Raw genomic sequence first — 20,284 nt, 5'->3', positions numbered from 1 at the left:
TTCCCATTTTTATTCTTCCGAAGCTTGCATTTCATAGAAGCCTTAGCAAGAGGTTGATGAGGCCAGACCCAGGCTTCTCCTTGCTGTCTTCTGGGAGCCATGGCAGTTTCTTCCCAGTCCCTGGGGGTGTAGGAGCTGTAGGAGCTGGGCATGGCTCTGCTGGATGTGAAGACCTGAAGCCCCTCGGAAGGCTTCCAGAAGACTGCTGTGCCTCATCCCCGAAGGGCTGTGGCAGCGTGGAGCACGCAGGCTGACAGAGGGCTGAGGGCACAGGGTGCTGTGAGGAAGGAAGTAGGGGGTTTAGGGTAGGAGGTGAGGCTCCTGGGTGGGGGGAGTAGCTGCTGGGCCTGGGGTCTGTTGTGATGGCAGCTGCTCAGAAGAGCCCGAGCCCCTTCACTGGGCCACTTGTAGCTTGAGTAGTTGTGGCAATTTGAAAGAAAATGGCCCCCAAAGGGAGCAGTATTATTCGAAGGTGTGGCTTTGTTGGAGGAAGTATGTCACTGTGGAGGTGGGCTCTGAGGTCTCTATATGTTCAAGCCACACCCAGTGTCTCACACTTCCTCTCGGCTCCTGGTCAAGATGTCGGACTCTCAGCTCTAGCACTGTGTCTGCCTTTACATCACCCGTGTCGTACCACGATGATAATGGACTAAAGTTCTGAAACTGTAAGCCACCCCATTAAATGTTTTTCTCTATCAGAGTTACTGTGGTGTTGGCGCATGCCTTTATTCCCAGCACTCGGGAGGCAGAGGCAGGTGAATCTCTGTGAGTTCGAGGCCAGCCTGGTCTGCAAGAACTAGTTCCCGGGGCAGACTTCAAAGCTACAGAGAAACCCTGTCTCGAAAGACCACAAAAACAAACAAACAACAACAACAACAACAACAAAGAGTTGCTCTGGACATAGTGTCTCTTCACAGCAACAGAATCCTAAGACACTAGTGATATCTCAAGAGAGGACTGTGCATTTTGTCTGGGGGCCCACAGTCTACTGATGGCAGGATTGGGACCAGAGCTCAGGTCACCTCACTCTTCCTGCTTCACCAGGCAAGGCCTGGAACCCTGGGAACTAGGGAAAAGACGACTCTCATCTTGGCAGCCTCCCTCGCTCCAGGTGCCCAGATGGACTTAATAGGGAAGGGCATATTAGACTGGTCCCTGAGAGACTTAGTGAGGGTTCCCCCTGCTCACAGGGACTGCCAGTGCCGGGGTCCTTCCTCATGTTAGAAGTGGTGAGCTGGGTGTGCATGCTGGCAGAGCCCTGTCACAGGGACCCACTGAGTTTTACAATCGTGTGAACAGATGGTAAACCACACAGTGAGGGGCTTGCCTGGATTACACTGTGACCCGGACCCAGATCACTATCAGGGTCCCTTGAGAGACCACTGTTGCCCTTCATCCCCCGGGTCATTTCCTGACTCTGGTGTTAGAGCCACTCCTGGCTTAGAAAACAGTGACCTGGAAAGTTATTGGCCGCAGAGAAGATAGAGTCAGGTGACCATGGTACTCTTGGCATCTGAGGAAGTGGGGACAGCTTAGACAGTGAAGCATGATTTCCCCTGAGGTCTAAGAAAGTTTGAGTTTAGCTCGAATATGTGATATCCTTAAGGTCAGGCAGTCCAGATATGAGGAGGCCGTGGATAGAAACTGTGGAGGGCTGGATGGGGTGAGAATGGCAAGGAGTGGCAATAGGTCAAAAACCCAAAACAACCAAATAAAAAAGCCTTTTCCTGATGGGGCCACTGGAGACCCTCAGAAGCCGGGAGCTGGGCCTGGGAGAGGTAGGGTGACACAGTCCACAGAAGGGGCAAGAGTGGGGCTGAGACTTACCTGGAGACTGAGTTCTCAGAGGTGCGGGCTTTGGAAGCATTGCAGAGGACTGGCCGGGGCCTCACACACTCCCAGAGCCTGCCAGAGACAGCAGCGGGTATGGAGACAACTCTCACTTCAGACCTGCTGCCTGGATACGACCTTCAAGACCTGTGGTGCCACTCTCCAAGACATGGCCTCTGGGACACCCCCCCCCATCCTGAACTATAACCCCACCACCGGACACACACTGGCCACTGAACACAACCACAGCCCTCAGCTGTCTACCCCGCCATCTGTTTGCTCCCCTTCCACCTTAGTGTGTTAGGGTTTTTGCTGCTCTGTTCTGTGCTGTTCTGTGGGTGCAACTAGTGCTGGACTGCTGCACCTGGGCTGCCGGGCTTTAAGAGATGGGGTTCCTAGGATCCTGATCCATGGGAGATGGGGCTTCAGGAACAGAGAGAAATCCTGGGATCAGACAAAGGGGTGGGCGTACCTGGCAGGTGGTATGGGCATTCCGGCTCCTGGGCACCAGGACCAGCAGCTGGGGTGTGTGCTGTTCCACAAACTGCTCACACTGAGGAAAGACAGATAGACAATATGTAGGTCCCAGTCTATGGCAGGATGTATCTGTCCTGTAGTCCTGGCCTTCTTGCCTCCCCTGGCCACTCCATTCCTTCTGACAGTGGGCATGCGTCTGTCAGTGTCTGGCTGACCTTTCAGACTCTATCTAAGGACTGGAGAGATAGCTCAGTGGATGAGGTGCTTGTCCCCCCTTTGGAAGACCTGATAGAGGGGCTCATAACCATCCTTAACTCCAGTTCCAGGTAATCTGCTGGCCTCTTGCAGCCTCTCTGGGCACTGCACACACATGGTACCCATACATGTATAAACATGAAACACATACACATGAAAATAAAAAAAGACCCCACCTAAGCCTGATTGACTGCAACTGGTTTCTGTGGGGAAGGCAAGGCCCTGGAGCTGGCTTCTGGGAAGAGACCGGTGGGCTTGCCTCACTCACATCAGTTCATGTTTGCCCAGCATGCATGAAGCCGTCAGTTTAAACTGCCTGGAGCACACAAAGCTGAGCATAGTGGAGGTCTCAGTACAAAGGAGGTGGAGGCAGGAGGATCAGAAGATCCTTCAGTGTCAGGTTAGGTTACACGAGACCCTCTTTCTAAAGGAAGTACTTTTCTACTTTGGTGAGGGAATTTATCATAGGTTACAGAACCATAAATCTCAGTTCTTCTTTTAAAATGTCTTTTGCTGGGGCTGGAGATATGGCTCAGTGGTTAAGAGCACTGACTGCTCTTCCAGAGGACCTGGGTTCAATTCCCAGCACCCACATGGCAGCTCACAACTGTCTGAAGATCCAGTTGCAGGGGATCTGACACCTTCACACCAATGCACATAAAAATAAAGTTAAATGAAGCATAAAAAAAAAAGTCTTTTGCTTGTTTTGTGTTTTGAGGCAGGTTTCTCTGGGCAGCCCTAACTTCCCTGGAACCCATTCTGTAGACCAGGCTGGCTTCTAAAGCAGAGATCTTCCTGCTTCTGCTTCCTGAGTGCTGGACTAAAGGCATGCACCATCACTGCCTGAAAATTGTGTTTTATTTATTTATACGTGTGTGGGTGCACGTGTGCTCAGGACAGCTTACAGGAGTTGATTCTCCTCTTTCACCATAAGGATTTCAGGGATTAAACTTAGGTTGTCAGACTTGGAGGCAGTACCAGTGAGCCATCTCACTTAGTCCTCTCCCCATTTCCTCTTGTTCTCTTCCCTTTCTATCTCCTTTTTCCAGACAAGGTCTCATGTAGCCCAGGCTGACCCTGAGCTGAGGCTGACTTTGAACTCCTGATTCTCCTTTGTCAGCTTTCCAAATGCTAGGATGACAGGCCCCCACTACCGCATTCAGCTTCTAGCCCTCATGTACAGGTGGACTGCTCCCAGCTGAGTTACAGAGTGAGCAGGCTGGGACAGGGAGGATCCTGGGAGAAGGCTGAGTTCTTTTCCTGCTCCAGCTGGCCCTGGCTTTGCTCATTTTCTGTTGCCTATTAGACACTGTCAGATGCTGCCCACCATGGGGGTAGCATGTGGCCCACCAGGGACAAAAGCACACTAGGGTGATACCAAGAAAGGACAGCGTGACCCTTTTCTACTGGGACTAATAGCACTTTGAGCTTGGCCCATGAAGAAGGCCTGTTGATGGCTGGGATCTAGTCCAAGTCCTGGGTGTCTTCGGCTACAAAGCCTCTTCTGGTTCAGCCACCACCACGTGTCAGTCCTATTCGTGTGCCCACCCTGTACCTTTTGCCTGTCCAGCCAGAAGCGAAGGCAGGCCTGGCGCATTGTCTGCGGCATCGCCTCTTCACTTGTGTTCCAAGCCCTGGTGATCACGGCCTTGCAGAGGTGGCACTCAGTGTCTCGTGGTGGCCATTCTTCCACCGGGGAGTCCAAAGCCGGGAGGGCTAAAGGGAAAACAGTCAAAACTGTACTTCAGGGTGGGCATGGTGACATATACCTTGCCACGCCAGCACTTGAGGCTGAGGCAGGAGGATCACACCAAGCTTGAGGCCAGTCTCTGCTCTGTAGTGAGACTGTTTTAATCCTTCCCCCAAAGCTGACATACACAAGTGTTGGTTCTGGGGCTGGAGAGATGGTTCATTGGTTAAGAGCACTGGCTGCTCTTCCAGAGGACCTGGGTTCAATCCCCAGAGCCCACATGGTGGCTCACAACTGTCAGTTATTCCAATTATAGAGGATTCAGCTTCCTTTACGGCCTCTGTGGGAACCAGGCACACCCAGGGCATATAGATGTAGATGCTGGCAAAACACACATACCCATACAAATAATATATAAATAGTTAAAAAAACAGTGTTGGTTCCTGTCCCCCACCTTGTCCGTGTACCCTCCTCCTCTATATGTGCGCTGGAGCTCTAAGTCAGGAAGAGGACCAAAGGAGGAGGGGTGGGGGGATGAGAGCAGGCTTACCTGGGTCAATGACGTTCTCAGTGGCGCATCGGAGGACAAGGCCGCAGACTAGCTGGGGCACCACACGGCCCAGCAGTGCATCGAGTAGGAGGACTGTATAGCGCTCAGCCAGGCACTGGCAGATGCCTCCCACCACCAGGGGTACCACGTGGCACACCTGGGCCACAGCCACGGCCAGCACACCCTGGGGTGGAGGTGGAGAAAGGACAGCATGGGACCTTCCTCTGGCATATGAGTGGGCACCCCAGGCACACCCCTTTCTCCCTTCTAGGAAGGCGAGGTGTGCTGTCCACAGGCCACTGAGCATCCAAGACAGCAGCGACTCAGGGGTGCACCTGGAGTCTTTGAGAGAGTCAGCAGTTGACACAGACCAGATCTGACTCCAATTGCTTTAGAGCCGCTTGAAAGGGGCAGCAAGGCCAAGGCTTCTGACAGCCTGGCCCAAAGCTAGAACTCCAAGCCCATTTCCTGAGCCAGGGCCACCCTACTTCCCCATGGTCATCCATCAGGAAGACAGACAGTTCCTTTCATTGGGCCAGACAGATGACGGGGTCTTTAAGAGCCCCTGGGAAAGCCATGCTTATCCCACCTCTCGCCAACTTCAGACAACCTCTAAGCTGAAGGGCATCAGAGGTCACAGATGTGTGGCTCTTTCCTTTATTCAGCCCATGTGACAAGCTAGCCCCAGTCCCAGGAGGTTGAGAAAGGAAGAGGACTCAGCGTATGGACACCTCTGGAGTGTGCGGTGCTTCAGAAATGGGGCACGCCGCTTAAGGCACCCACCTGGGATCATCAACCCACACATGGCTCTCCTCCTGTTATGGTGATATAAGTCAACAGTCATTGTAGTCAGTGAACAAGCTGTTCACTGGTGACCCGGGCTCCACCCTGGGCTACCTCCCTGGCCTTATCCTCTCTCTGGTCCCTGCTGTCTGGAGATGATGCTAAAATGGCTTCCTCGCTGGGCCTGCTCCCCTTTCTGGAACACTTCAGCTCTGCATCCCCTGCCCAGCTCTCATCCTGCCTGGCCATTCAGCAGTTTTCTGATCAATTGAACACCCTTCCCTGACAACAGACCCCCCACTTTGCTGACTGTTCTCTCTCAGCTCTTCTGCCGCTGTTTCCACCGGTCCACACCTTGTCTCTTCATGCTTTTTCTCGGTTCTTGATTCAGTCTTCCGCCGGTGATGCTCAGGCTGGTTTGACTGGCTGTTTGTTTGTTTATGCATGCGTATGTTCTTGTATATGGACACTTGTGTGTGCAGGCATGTGGAGGTCAGGGGTCAATGTAGTGTCTTCCTTAGTCAATCCCCACCTTTTCGTTTTTTTAAAGATTTATTTTTATTTATATATGTGTGTGTATCTGAGTATATGTATGCTACATATGTGCGGGTACGCACGGTGCCAGAAAAGGGCGTTGGATTCCCCAGAGCAGGAGTTGCCTGACAGGGGTGTTGGGAACCCAGCTCAGCCCTCTGGAAAAGCAGCAAGTGCTCTTAACTGTTGAGCCATATCTCCAGCTCCTCTTTCTTGTTTTTTGAGACAAGGTTCCTCACTAACCATGGAGCTCACCCATTGGGCTAGGCTGACTGGCCAGCAAGCTCCAGGGAGCTGCCCATTTCTTCCTCCCTGGCGCATAGAGTTCCAAGTGTGCATTGCTATCCCCAACTTTTTATGGATGCTGAGGATCTGAACTCAGGTGCAGCCAGGATGTTTCTCACTGAGCCATCTTCCTAGCTCCCTGAGCTCCTTCCTTCTTGATGGATGTCTTTGGCTCATCAGGACCTTGCTTCCGTCTGGATCTTGGCTTAATTGTTACTTCTTCGGCGCCTCCCCTGGCCTAATTCCCATGATTTCATCTGTGTGACCCCTCAGCTCACGGGGTCTATAATCTGCATCTTCTTTCCACAACACAGGCTTCAGAAAGGTGGGGATGTGTGCCCTGCTGTGGGTCTTGAGTGACTCCATTTGGGCAGTGTTTATAGGGCATGACCATTTGTGGGCAGGACAGCCCAGGGCTGATGAGGCCACTGGGAGAAGCCACCATGGGTTTGGAGACAGAGGGATGGAGATTACTGGTGGACATTCAGATTTGGAGAAATTAATGCATTCTTTTCCTACAGGGACCATCAGGACTTCTCAGCCTTCAGATGGTGAACTCCTGGAAGAGAAGGCTGGCCCTAACAGACTCTCCTGTACCTGAGCCTCAGTTTCCTTGGGTAGGGACAAGGCGTGGGTGTCTCCTCACCTACCTCCTCACAGCTTTCTTGGTGTGTTGAGGTGAGGGAAGGTGCAGCTATTAGGGACCCTTCTGAGCTCTGTGGGGTTCTGGGCACTGAGGCCTTACCTTGGGAATCACAGTTTGGACCCGCTTGATCAGAGTCCTGCAAAGCCAGCAGAAGGGCAGAGGGATGGGGAGCTGTTGCTCAGAGAGGTCCTGAGGAAGGAAGGGGTGAGGTGGGGTTAAGGTTGGTGCTTTCCGAGCCCTGCTGGTTTCACCTTGCCTTCTCTGCCTCCTACTTTAAGCTCTGCCTGGTGCTTTTTGTCTCTTTCCAGCTCTGCCCCTCTGGGTGCTCACGTGTCTCAGTGGCCACTTTAGCCTTCGGGATTTTCCACAAGCGGCTGTTGGAGGGTGAGGTGGGGAGGGTTGACTTACCTGTGTGTGAGGCCCAGGCCTTGCCAAGAGGGCCCCTGGCAGCGCAGGGAGGACCAGCTTGTTCAGCAGAGGATCTGGAATAGCATCTTGCATCCCTGAATCCTGTTCTAATTTAGCCTGTCCCAGTGGGCACAGGCCCACATGTTTGCAGATAGCCTTTGGGTTCTAGGGCACAGAAAGGTAAGGGCTGTTAGGATCAGGAGGGAACCCCTCACTGCCCAGGCTCTGTTCAGGGACAAGGATCACAGTCTTTGAGCCTGGACTTTTGGGGAGCAGGCTGGGTGGGAGGCTCCATTTTAGGATTCCAGGGAAGGGACAAAGACTGATGGGATGATGTAGGGCCATAGGGCAGGTGTCTGGGGAAGTGTGAATGCATGTGAGCATATTGTGTGAGAATAAATAAGAATGAGGGTGTGTGAGAGAGAGGGGATGGAGGGCATGTCTGGATGGCTGCAGTATGTTATTGAGCAGGTACACCTGATCTGGGTGTCTGGATGAAGGAACTGAATTTCTTATAACTGTAGTGGGAAGTGTGTGTGTGTGTGTGTGTGTGTGTGTGTGTATGGATATGGGTGTTCATGTATATGACTGTGTGGATGCTGTGTATGTATCTGGTTGAATGTTCTCTCTCTATTTCCGTGTGTGTATGTGTGTTGGGGCCACTTATACAGGAAAGTGACCACTTAGGCATGTGAGCTGTGTGGCGGGTGTGGCAGGCAGGTCAGGGTCCTCACTATCTGGCTCTGGAAGTAGTCGATAACCAGGGGCAGGTAGACATCAAGCACTTTTCGACACCGGGGCACGAGCAGCTTCAAGGGAAGGACATCACATTCTTGTTCCAGGAACTTTCGGATTGTGTCCTGGGAGGGTAGAGAAGGGAGGGTTAACCTGGCCTTTGTGAGGTCTGCCCCACCAGAGTCCCCTGATGCAAGACCTCCACACTGGGTGTGTGTGGGCAAGTGTGTGTGTGAGTGCATGCAAGACCTCCACCGGAACACACTGGGTGTGTGTGGGCAAGTGTGTGTGGCCTCGGCTCACCAAGGCCAGAGGCGTCAGATCATCCTGGAGTGACTGCGGTCGTAAGCTGTCTGAGGTGGGTGCTGGGAACTGAACTCAGGTCTTCCAGAACATATGTGCTCTTAGCCATGGAGCCATCTTTCCACCCCCTAAGCTCAGTTTTATGAACCTACCCTTGGGTGGATGAATCCACATGGAGGCCTCACCTCAGCCTAGAGACACCTTCTGGGGAGCTTGTTCCTTCTCCTCACTCTGCCCCTTACCCCTTGTCCCCTAAACTTCACCCAGGTCTGGTTCCCATTACCTGGAAAATGTCTTCCTTGGTCATCTTTATGAGGAGATGGACAATATCCTCACACTCTTGGCACAGGTCATTCTGGAAAAAGGGTCTCAAGTGGAGCAAAAGAGTTGAGGTGTGCTCCTAGCTCCAGGGAGCGTGACTTTCTCAGACACAGGCTGACAGATCCCTCTAAGGCATAAGTATCCACCCCTCATCCAATCTCATCCTGTTGTGTAGATTCTATCCCATTCCATTTGGTCCATCTCATTTTATCCCATCTTCTCTGTTGCGTCCCATCCCATCCATCCAGTTCCATCCTATCCTACCCCTTCCCATCCCGTCCATCCCATCCTATTCCATCCCATCCACCCTATCCCATCCCATCCTATTCATTCCACCAATCCTATCCCATCTACCCCATCCCATCCATCCCACTCATCCCATCCCATCCCACTCATCCCATCTCATTCATCCCACCCCATCCCATCCATCCCATCCCACTCATCCCACTCATCCCATCCATCCCATCCCATCCCACTCCATCCATCCCATCCATCCCATCCATCCCATCCCATCCATCCTATCCATCCTATCCATCCCATCCATCCCATCCACCCCATCCCATCCCATCCCATCCTATTCATTCCACCAATCCTATCCCATCTACCCCATCCCATCCCATCCCATCCCACCCCATCCATCCCATCCATCCCATCCATCCCATCCCATCCATCCCATCCCACTCATCCCACTCATCCCATCTATCCCATCCCATCCCAACCCATCCATCCCATCCATCCCATCCCATCCATCCTATCCATCCTATCCATCCCATCCATCCCATCCACCCCATCCCATCCCATCCCATCCTATTCATTCCACCAATTCTATCCCATCTACCCCATCCCATCCCATCCATCTCATCCATCCCATCCATCCCATCCATCCCATCCATCCCATCCATCCCATCCCATCCATCCTATCCATCCTATCCATCCCATCCATCCCATCCACCCCATCCCATCCCATCCCATCCTATTCATTCCACCAATTCTATCCCATCTACCCCATCCCATCCCATCCCATCCCATCCCATCCCATCCCATCCATCCCATCCATCCCATCCATCCCATCCATCCCATCCATCCCATCCCATCCATCCCATCCTATTTCTCCCACCCATTTCATCCCAGCTCATTCCATCTAACCCCCCATCCATCCAGCTCACTCTACTCTTTCCCACTTTTTATCAGCCTCTCCCATCCATTCGCCCTGTTTTGGGTCATCACATCTATTTCATTCTGTTCAGTTCCACCCATCATTTTATGCCATACTATGCCATACCATCCTCCACACCACCCCAGCCTCTGTGGGAACCCCATTTCCCTTATGCCCATTCAGAGCCCACCCTGATTCCTCCTTTCCAGATCCCCAGTGCATCCTAGCACTACTCACAGCTCCTGCATGTCCCCAGACTTCCTGTAGGCAGTGCCCCAGGGCTCTGCACTGCACTGCTTGCTCCAGGTTTTGGCACCAGAATTTAGGACCCTGTGCACAGTCCGGGGATGAGGCCGACCCGACAGCTATAGTAGGGGTCAGAACAGTCTTCATCAGGATCCAGGATACACTTGGCACTCTGCCTCCACTCCACCTCCAACCCAGTTTCATGTCAATCATCTGAGTCCTCCTGCCTCAGTATCCACCAACTGACCTTGGACAAGCCCCTAGGGCCTCTCTGGGTCAGCTGACTTGTCTTTAAATTCAGGAATATGTGCAGCCTGGGATTGTCCTAGGCACAGAACTGGCTCAGTAAGTGATGGAGATGCCTCTGCAAGGGAGGCTGGGAGACTCACCTGCACCTGGGCTGCAGAGTGTGGGCAGCAGCAGCAGCAGCCACTGCAGTAGACGTGACTTGGCCATAGTTGCCTACTACTTGGCACGCTATTTGAGGCATGCTCTTATAGTGGGGGAGAGGACCTGGGGGCCGGACTCCATGGGAGCAAGCTGACCTCAGTGTTTGCCTGGGTCTTGAGAACCCTCCAGGTGTTTGATCCCAAGCCTCCTCAGCAGGGTCATGTCTGCCACCTCCCCTGTGCTGGCTGCTGTTCCTATTCCTTTCTCTTACCCTCCTCCCCAGTTTCTGCAGCCTGTCTCTCTGCTCATCCCCAAGGGGGTCTTGCTTAATCCCAACTCTCTGTGCAAGGGATGTTGAGGCAGGGCTGTGAGTGGGGTGAGAATGAACCTCTCCAGCCCCACCCCAGGCAGTCCTTAAGCAATGCTCTTGAGAGCTTCCTGCCTGCCTCTTGATACAGGGTAAGTGCCGGAAGGGCACATCCAGGGTCCTCCTAGGGCTGCCTAAGCCCCACTCCCTCCTTACTTTAAAAATTCTCTGATTCTATAGACTCTGGTTGGTGCTAGTGGGAAGAAATTCAGACAAAACAAGATAATGCCCTGTGAGGCTGAGGCAGGAACCAGAGTCTGGGAGGATTTCTGTTTCCCCTGTGGCTCTCAGGTAGCTTTGTCCAGAAGCAGATTCTTATGCCCCTTAACCACCCTTCCTGGGTATGAGATGGGGCTCCCCCGAGGCCATGTCCCCACCGGACTGGGCCCCAGCGAGACAAGAGTGGGCAGTAGGATACTGCTGTGCCCCACCCATCAGAATCCCCTTATTCGATTCCTGCCATGGCTTTCTCCTTGGGAAGTGCTCCAGTGCTCCCAGGCTGGGAAGGGTGGGAGCTAGTCCCGTGATGAGATCAAGTAGCTGGATGCACGATGGAAGTGGCTCACAGATTCATATGGTTTCTATTGGCGTCAAGGCCTTGCCACCGTGCCGAACAGTTGCCACAGTGAGGATTAACTGAGGCTGGGTAAAAATGTGTGACCAGAGATTATGAGCCCAGTGGCTTGGCTAAAATCAGGATAAGTTTGAGGCCAACTTGATCTACAAAGCAAATTCCAGACTAGACGGGGTTACAAAGGGAGCCTGTCTCACCCTTCCTGACCCCAAAGGCAGTTTGTTGTTATTTATTATTATTATTGTTAGTTATTAAGACAGTATTGAGTCCAAACTGACTTCAAAGTCATTATGCAGCCAAAGCTGACCTTAAATTTCTGATTTTCTGCTTTGCCTCCCGAGTGCTGAAATTACAGGTGTGCATCGTCACACCTGGTTCTATCTGCGCTGCTGGGGATTGACCATCACACCTGGTTATATCTGCGCTGCTGGGGATTGACCCAGGTCTGAAATTACAGGTGTGCATCATCACACCTGGTTATATCTGCGCTGCTGTGGATTGAACCCAGGTCTTTGTGCATGGTAGGCAAGCAGTCTATCCTTGAACTATATTCCCGGCTCATGAATTAGCCTCAGCCTTGGATCGATTGATTTCCATTTTGCCTCTCACCAGTCCTGTAAGAAGGCCACTGACACCCAGACATCCAACCCTGTTGAGAATCTACCTCTGGAACTCACTAATGCCCACAATGGTCTGCAGCTCACAGAGATCCACCTGCACCTGCCTCTGCCTTCTGATTGCTGGGATTAAGGGAACACACTATTATGCCTTGCTACATGTATATTTATTGTAAATGTTTTTTTTTTTTTTTTTTGGTTTTTCGAGACAGGGTTTCTCTGTGGTTTTGGAGCCTGTCCTGGAACTAGCTCTTGTAGACCAGGCTGGTCTCGAACTCACAGAGATCCGCCTGCCTCTGCCTCCCGAGTGCTGGGATTAAAGGCGTGCGCCACCACGGCCCGGCTATTGTAAATGTTTTTATGTAAGTCATAGTAACCAAGACTGCCATTTACGGGTCTGGAGAGGCTCTGCTTATGAGCACTGGCCGCTCTTCCTGAGACTCTGGGTTTGATTCTCGGTACCTGCATGGTACCTTAGAACGGCTGTAACTTCAGTTCAGTGGATCTGGTGCTCTCTATGGGCACTGTACACATATGGTGCACAGACGCACACAAACAGGCATGCAGGCAAAACATCAGGCCTAGGCTGAGCGAGGCAGTGGGACTTGCACAATCCCCTCCAGGTGACCCTGCTACTCGCCGGCTACCGTACCAGAGCCCTCAAGGTTCTTTGCACATACGTGTTTCATTTTGCTTGTGTCACAACGCAGCAGAGCTCTGGTCCATGAAGTCATCCAGGCTCCCAGACTCCTCCCTCTGCTTGGTTGGAGGCTCACAGGCCTCCTAGGTCACCCACGTCTGCCTGGCAGCATCTAGGAAGAGTGGAAGACAATGAGGGAGGTTTTAGGGACCAGGACGGGTGTGGTGTCTGCCATGGAGCCTACCATTCTGTTGGCACTTTACCCCAGGGAAAGCGAGGAAGGGGCCATCTTAAGAAAGTGATGAGATCTGCTTTGCTTTTTTATTTCTAGACAAGGACTCAGGGAGCTTAGCCTGGTCTCAAATTTGATAACGTAGCTGAGGATGACTTTGGACTCCTGATGCTCCTGCCTCCACTTTCTGGGTGCTGCGACTGATGGGTGTGTGTGCATTGCCATACCTGGTTTATGTGGTGCCGGGATTACAGATGTGTGTCCACCATGCCTGCCTAGCTCGTGTTTCTCCAGGCATCCCACTGTGCCACTGAAGACGCCTATGATGTCTTCTGTGGTATGACTGTCAGACACTGCCCCCCCTCCCCCCCACTGGACAGTCCTCAGGACCTTGATAATAGCTCTAGAGAGTTCTTTGGCTAAAGACTAATGCCAAAGTAATGTCAAGTAATGCAGACAATGCCAACAGAGGTGATATTTCTGCTACGTTTTACGTTTCTTGTTTCTTTCTGCCTCTTGGTGGTCCTTGAGGGCTTTGATGGCAAGGGCAGAAACCTGGGCCTATGCCTTCTGATGGTCCATCTTGCTCAGGGTCAGGATAGGCATGACACTGCCTTGGACACTGGGGCCTCTCAGGTGCAGATCTGTGATGTCACTGGGATGAGACATGGTGTTGGTGACTGGTGTCAGATGAGTCTGGACCTGGTGTGGACTTGGCCTTTTTGGCATGTGGACCGAAGGTCCCAGAATAAGGTAAACATGTGTCAAACGTTCAACAACTATGACTGGCTGCTTAGAACTCTGGGCCGTGGAAAGCTGGACTGTCAGAGATCCACAGCTAAATTATCTCCTCAAGAGCCTTCGTCACCTGTGCCAACAAGCTGGAAACCAAAGCCTACGCCTTTAATTTTTCTTTGTTTTAAAAACATTTATAAAATTTTAATTATGCATATCTCTATGTGGATTGGCATGGGTGTTAGAAAAGAGTGGATTTGGAGCTAACAAGGTGGATCTGGGGTTAAAACCGCTTGCTGCTCTTCCAGAGGACCTGTTAATTTGGTGCTGGGAACCAAACTAGGGCTTTATACTATCTAAGCATGCGCTCTATGGCTGAGCTACATGCCGGGTACACACTAAGCTTACTAAACTGTATCTTTTTTATTGTTTATTTATTTATTTTTTGAGGCAGAGTTTCCCTGTAGCTTTGGAGCCTGTCCTGGAACTAGCTCTTGTAGACCAGGATGGCCTCGAACTCAGAGATCCGCCTGCCTCTACCTCCCGAGTGCTGGGATTAAAGACGTGTGCCACTACTGCCCAGCCACTAAATTATATCTTTAAAGGGGCTTATTTTGTTTTTAAGTATATGTGTGTGCCTCTGGGTGCTTTCCATGTGTGTGTGCCTTGCCTGTGTGTGGAGGTGTCCTTGGATCCAGAAGAAGGCATTAGATTCCTTGGAGCTGGAGTCATAGGTGCTCATGGGTCACCTGATGTGGGTGCTGGGAATCAAACTCAGGGTTCCTGGAAACTAAGCAAATGCTATAAACACTGACCCATCTCTCCAAACCCTAAATTGTATCTTTTGAAAAAGACTTTTATCTTTATTGTGTGTGCATGTGTGTGTTTAAGTGTACACACAGTGTGTGCACCTGTATGCATGTTTCTTCCCCGATTACTGTCTCTTCCTTTGAGGTAGGATCTCTCCTTGAATGTAGACTCCACATTTTCTTGGCCAGGCTGGCAGCCAGAAAGCTCTAGTGATCCTTCTGTCTCTGCCTGTCTCAGAGTAGGGGCTACAGGGGTTCAAAAGACTCCTGTCTTGGTTATATTTACGCTGAGATCTGAACTCTGGTCCTCATGATTTCGCAGCAAGCCCTCTTAACCACTGAGCCATTTCTGCAGCCCTCACATGTCTCTTAAGTATTATGTTGTTTATATGAAGTAAGAAATACAGATAAAGCACTTTTCTGCATGGGATATTTGATGTATCTTGGGGAACATTTGCACAGCTGGGTCACAAGTTGAGCTAACCTTTCTTCTTGGAGAATACCATTTCCCCCTGTGGTAATAAAGTAGAGAGACGTCTCTGTGGTAGAGCTTGTGCTTGTGCAGTGTAATCCCCGCACCACAAACCCCATGAACATAAAATGTGTCTTCTTGATGGCTTTCATGTGGCCAGGTCTGAGGTTCTGGGTATATTCTCATTGCGAAATAAATCCCCAGGACATTGTCATCTTGCAGAGCTACACTCTGTGCCCATTAAATTCCTTTTTGTTCCTTTCCCAGCATCTGATAACCATCGATCTTTCTGCTTCTGTGAATTTTTTTTAGGGAGGTTTGTTTTTGTTTTTCTAGTGCTGGGGATTGCTCTGCCGGTTCACACACACACAGACACACAGACACACACATGCACATGCACACACACGCACACACACGTATTTCACACACACACACACACACACACACACACACACACACACACACACACACACGTTTTAGTAAGTGCTCATGTAGCCCAGGCTATTCTCAAACTTGATAAGTAGCTGAAGATGACTTTGAGCGTTGATCCTCCTCTGGGATGGCAGGCCTGTGTCACTGTGCCCGGTTCATGTGGTACTTGAACACAGGCTTTATGCATGCAAGATGAGCACTTGACCAGCTGAGCTACACTCCCAGTCCCGTGTCTTTGAACTTGACATCTTTGGATACTGAATAGAGATGAAATGGTAAATGGGATGTTGGCTTTTTCATATGCGTTTGCTTCACTTAGCTTTATGTTCTTATGTTCATTTATTGAAGAGCATGCATTAGGGTTTCCCTCCTTTGGAAGGCTGAAAAACATTTCTCTGTGTGTACACCATGTTTTTTAAAAAAAAATTTATTTATTTTACATCCTGATCGCAGCCTCACCTCCCTCCTCTCCTCCCACTCCCTCCCCCCTCTTCCCTCTGCTCTGTTCTTCCCTCAATCCACCTCTCAGAAACAGGCTGGGAGGCCATTAAATAAGGGGTCTTTTCTGTTTATTTTTCAGATGCTCTGTATCACGGTGAGGCTATACCCTCTACTCTTACATTCCTAGTTTGTTGAGTGTTCCTGTTAGGGGTACATGCCTCCATATTCATGTGTACAGAGTCTGGAGGCTGTCTGATTTTTTTAAAACCACTCCCCCACCCCCTTATAGGGTCTCGTTGACCCAGGGATCTGCCTGTCTCTGCCTTCCAGCATTTCAAGTGTGGTAACCTCTGTGGCTCATTTGTCTTTTTCTACACTTAGCAATGCTGTTTATTTCAACTTTTATAATCCTCACGATGCTCTCTTGTAAGCCTGATATGGCTAGTGATGAAGGTTGTGGTGAAGCCTAAGAACAATAGGGATTTTCTTTCCTGTACGGGCAGCTGTGAAGCTACCAGGGTCTAACTGCTCACTGAAGGAAACTGGTCATCTTTTCCTTGATCAATTACTATTTCAAACTGGGAACCCAAATAGGATTCGGGACAGGTCACATCCATGCTTTTGCCCCAGTGACACAGCCCTTGGTTGCCAACTGGAGCAAATGCTGACACAGATATGTATTTTCCAGGATTTTTTGTGGCCTTGCATAGAGTGACCAAAATAGACCTCCTCTGCCAGTCCACCAGGAAATTGGCACCTGCGAGTTGTGGCTGCTCCTCTGTTACATAAGAGAACATCCTGCAATTTGTTTTTCATTCCTGTAAAACCCCGCACCAGTGCTGAAGTCCCAGCTGTCATCGTGTCCTCTAACATTGCGGCCATGGGGGTTGGTACCCAGAACACTGATGGCAAGGCCGTGTTCCGAGGCAGCTGGCTGATATCCAGGTGACTTCGGTAAGAAATTTGGTTCGGTGCAAGCTAAACCAGACAGTCAGTGGAGTGCAAGACACTTTCCACCCTCTGCCTGTGGTGGTAGGCAGACAGCAAATCTCATCTTACACTTCAGCTCAACACTGTCTGTTTGAGCCGGGCGGTGGTGGCGCACGCCTTTAATCCCAGCACTCGGGAGGCAGAGGCAGGCGGATCTCTGTGAGTTCGAGACCAGCCTGGTCTACAGAGCTAGTTCCAGGACAGGCTCCAAAGCCACAGAGAAACCCTGTCTCGAAAAACCAAAAAAAAAGAAAAAAAGAAAAAGAAAGAACACTGTTTGAGAATTTTCTGGAGCCTTCCGAAGCACCTGTTGCTGGACGGACATCCGTTTCAATGTCCTTCTTCTCCTGTCCAGTTACTACTTGGTTTTTGTTGTTGCTGTTTCGGTTTGGTTTTTTTTCTTTCTTTCTTTTTTTCTTTCTTTAAGACAGAGTTTCACTGTGTAGCCCTGGGTGGTCTGAATCTGACTGTATAGACCAGGCTGGCCTTAAACCTACAGAGATCCACCTGTGTAGACCAGACTGGCCTCAAACCCACTGTGCCTGCACAAATTTCTTTTTAAAAAACAGTTTTAGATAATATGCGATGCATCCTTATCACAGCCATTCCAACTCCATTTCCTTTGGACACCCTCAACACCAGCTCCTCCAGTCTTTGGCCTCTTCCTCCTCTGCTTCTCCTCCTCCCACTAATTTCACTAGTACTGCCTGCACACTCATGGGAACCTTACCAGGGACCATATCTCTATCGAAAAATGGCTCCCTCTTCCCAGCAGCCATCAAATGCAGACAGCTCCTCAGCTAGAGGTGGGGCCTCCTGGCCTCGCCACCGTCCACGCTGGGATCACCGATCCGACTGGCTTGGTCTTGTGCAGGTAATGCGGTGCAAGCCCGTGAGTGCTGTAGCCATAGCATGTCCCGAAGACAACACCTCCTGGCACTCCCCAACATCCTCTGGCTCTGCCACGCTTTCTGCTGCCTACTCCTTTATACTTCCTGGGGCTTGTGAGGCTTGAGATGGACGTCCTATGCCCAACAGTGGCGTATTCTCAGCATTTGAACCAGTTAGGGGGTCTCTGTATTGACTGGTTCCCACTGGAAAAAGAAGCTTCTCAGACCAAGATTGGGAGTAGCACTAATCTAAAGGTATAAACAAACATTTAGAAGGCAGTTTGACAGCATGTTCATTTAGTGAAACAACATTAGTATGTCCCCCAAGGGCCTATGACTTCCCTAACTCTGGGCTTTGGGCCAGGCTTACAGAACTGGGCACGAGTTCCCACCTACGGAGCAGTCCTCGGAAGTCGGTTGTTCAGCCCCTAACAGTCATGTCATTATTTCTCCAGTCGGCAGGTTAGCATTGTAGCGTGCAGGATCTACTGCTGGGTAAATCCACGGATGATATCTCTCCTCCAGAAGCCTGCATTATGAAAGCTATCCAGCAGAGAGGAAATTTCAGATTCAGCTCAATTTCTTTACATCCTGCAACCAAAGTGTGTTTGTCAATAAGGTCTTACCATCTGATGGTTGTGGTAGGAACAGCACTTGGGAATTTCTTATATCAGAAGTTCAGGCACAGCCAAAAACCCCTTGTACCTCAGAAAATATTCTTCCCAGGCTGGGGATGGGGATGTAGCTTAATTGGAAGAGTGCTTCTCTTCCAATTAACAGGTTTGATCCCTAGCACTGTAAAAATAGGGCATGGTGGCACACACATCCTAGCACCTGGGAGAGGAGGGCAAGAAGGTGAGAAATTCAAAATTATTCTAATTCAAAGACATTCTTGGGTATACAGTGAGTTCAAGGCCAGAATGAGCTCTCTCTCTCTCTCTCTCTCTCTCTCTCTCTCTCTCTCTCTCTGTGCGTGTGTGTGTGTATGAGAGAGAGAGAAAGACACACACACACACACACACACACACACAGAGAGAGAGAGAGAGAGAGAGAGAGAGAGAGAGAGAGAGAGATATTTTCTTGCCCTTTGTAGCTTATGGGAACCTTGGCATTATCCAGATACACATCCCAGATACAATCCAAAAGAAGAAACTAGGGCTTATCCTTCCTCTTTTCTTTAAGCCAGCGTTTCTCCACAGGGCTCTCTGTGGTTAGACTTATCTGCCACCCTAATGACCCATTGTGTGTATGAGGAAGTCTCTATCTGATATCAGTATCCTCAAACCCTGATGAGATTCCTGTTCTAACCCACTGACAGCCTGGCCAGGCACCATTGTGGTGCCTGAGATGGGGCCCTGCTGATCATATCAGGTCAGCTGCCTAGGAAATAATAGAGGAAGAGCTGCTGAACCCCGTGATTTACTATCTAATTAGAGGGACAGAAAAAGGCTGTTCTCAAACTATTAACTCTAACAAATTGTGTGGGAGGCAACACGGGGTGCTTCAGTTAGTGCTTCTCTTTCAGGGTAGCTAGCTGAAGCCATGCACGGGTGCCGAGTCTGGACCCTGAGCCAAGCAGGCTAAGAACTCCTGACGGTACACGTGTAAGCCAACCTTCTTCTGTTGTTAGACAATAAGCCCTAGTCTCTTTTCATACAAACTCCAAAAACTTGCTAGACAACCTTGCCAAACTCTAAATTGTGCTATTGATTGCCAAGGCCTCTTGACTCCAGTGCACAAGAACTGACCTTACCTATAGTGCTAGGCTAGCTCTGGAAAATTCCGACTTCCCTTGCCGGAGGTCACCTGGGTCACAGTTTTATGGAGGAAGGCCATAGGCTTTTGGTGTATGCAGTAGTTTCAGAGAGGCCATGGACTCTGGCCTCTGTTTTCGTGTTGAAACACAATATTTGAATAACCCAAATCTGTGCTCCTAGCCATGGCCACTTATGTTTGCCTCTACTGTAAACGGTCTTATTTATTGTTTGTCTTGGTACTAGCCAGCTCCGGATTTAGCCTTATTTTCAATAAATTTGTGGATTAGCTCAAACTCAGAAATGGTGAGGTAAAGGGTTTTATATGGGGACCTTAGAAAATGTATTTTGAGTGTTTGCTTTGGCAGCACACATACTATAATTGGAACGATACAGAGAAGATTCGCACGGCCTCTTTGTAGGAACAACACACAAATTCATAAAATACTCCTTGTTTTTAAAAATATATATTTTGAGAGCCAGGCATGAAGGCCTATGCCCATAATTCAAGCATTTAGGAGATAGAGGCAGGAAGACCAAGAGTTTAAGGTCATCCTTAGCTAGAGCTGTGAGTTTTAGTCCAGCACAGGCTACACAGTGGAGGTGCTGTCTAAAAAGATAAACAAAAACCACTTTCAGAACCCCTCCCTGCTTCAGGGGACAACCCACTCCTCAGGGCCTTGTCTGCTAGCTCTTCACAAACGACACACACACACGCACAC

General features: G+C 50.3%; 1 protein-coding gene, 1 non-coding gene and 1 pseudogene across 3 annotated transcripts; 1 reads left to right on the top strand and 2 right to left on the bottom strand.

Annotated features, from left to right (window-relative positions):
* Positions 1-1,842: 1,842 nt before the first annotated feature.
* Sftpb (surfactant protein B) lies at positions 1,843-10,675 on the bottom strand. 2 transcript variants are annotated; one of them, XM_041644337.1, is made up of 10 exons: positions 10,609-10,675; positions 10,211-10,338; positions 8,780-8,851; positions 8,193-8,318; positions 7,459-7,623; positions 7,150-7,239; positions 4,803-4,986; positions 4,118-4,278; positions 2,303-2,383; positions 1,843-1,905 (listed from the first exon to the last, which is right to left on the bottom strand). In XM_041644337.1, exons 1-10 carry the CDS (start codon positions 10,673-10,675, stop codon positions 1,843-1,845), a joined length of 1,137 nt encoding a protein of 378 aa, XP_041500271.1. The 2 variants fall into 2 exon arrangements, with proteins under 2 accessions (XP_041500271.1, XP_041500276.1); XM_041644342.1 differs by having other exon boundaries at positions 4,803-4,917.
* A 5,694-nt stretch (positions 10,676-16,369) lies between these two features.
* Positions 16,370-17,827, bottom strand: LOC121433668 (annotated as a pseudogene).
* A 2,087-nt stretch (positions 17,828-19,914) lies between these two features.
* On the top strand, positions 19,915-20,021 carry LOC121443827. The gene has a single exon (XR_005973712.1). It is a non-coding gene; the product is annotated as a U6 spliceosomal RNA (small nuclear RNA).
* Positions 20,022-20,284: the final 263 nt, after the last annotated feature.

Source organism: Microtus oregoni, unplaced genomic scaffold (genome assembly GCF_018167655.1).
Source record: "Microtus oregoni isolate MIOR12 unplaced genomic scaffold, Mior012 000002F_ref0000024, whole genome shotgun sequence".
Lineage (NCBI taxonomy): Eukaryota > Metazoa > Chordata > Mammalia > Rodentia > Cricetidae > Microtus > Microtus oregoni.
This window is presented reverse-complemented; position numbering and strand designations above follow the sequence as displayed.

What these genes read in the sequence shown, in the direction of transcription:
- Sftpb (XM_041644337.1), bottom strand. Translation starts at nt 10,675, where the DNA reads ATGGCCAAGTCACGTCTACTGCAGTGGCTGCTGCTGCTGCTGCCCACA. An exon ending in GGCCTGGGCCTCACACACAG is followed by an intron (nt 7,240 to 7,458) that starts GTAAGTCAACCC and finishes TTCCTTCCTCAG; the next exon opens with GACCTCTCTGAGCAACAGCT. An exon ending in TCCAAACTGTGATTCCCAAG is followed by an intron (nt 4,987 to 7,149) that starts GTAAGGCCTCAG and finishes CCTCCACCCCAG; the next exon opens with GGTGTGCTGGCCGTGGCTGT.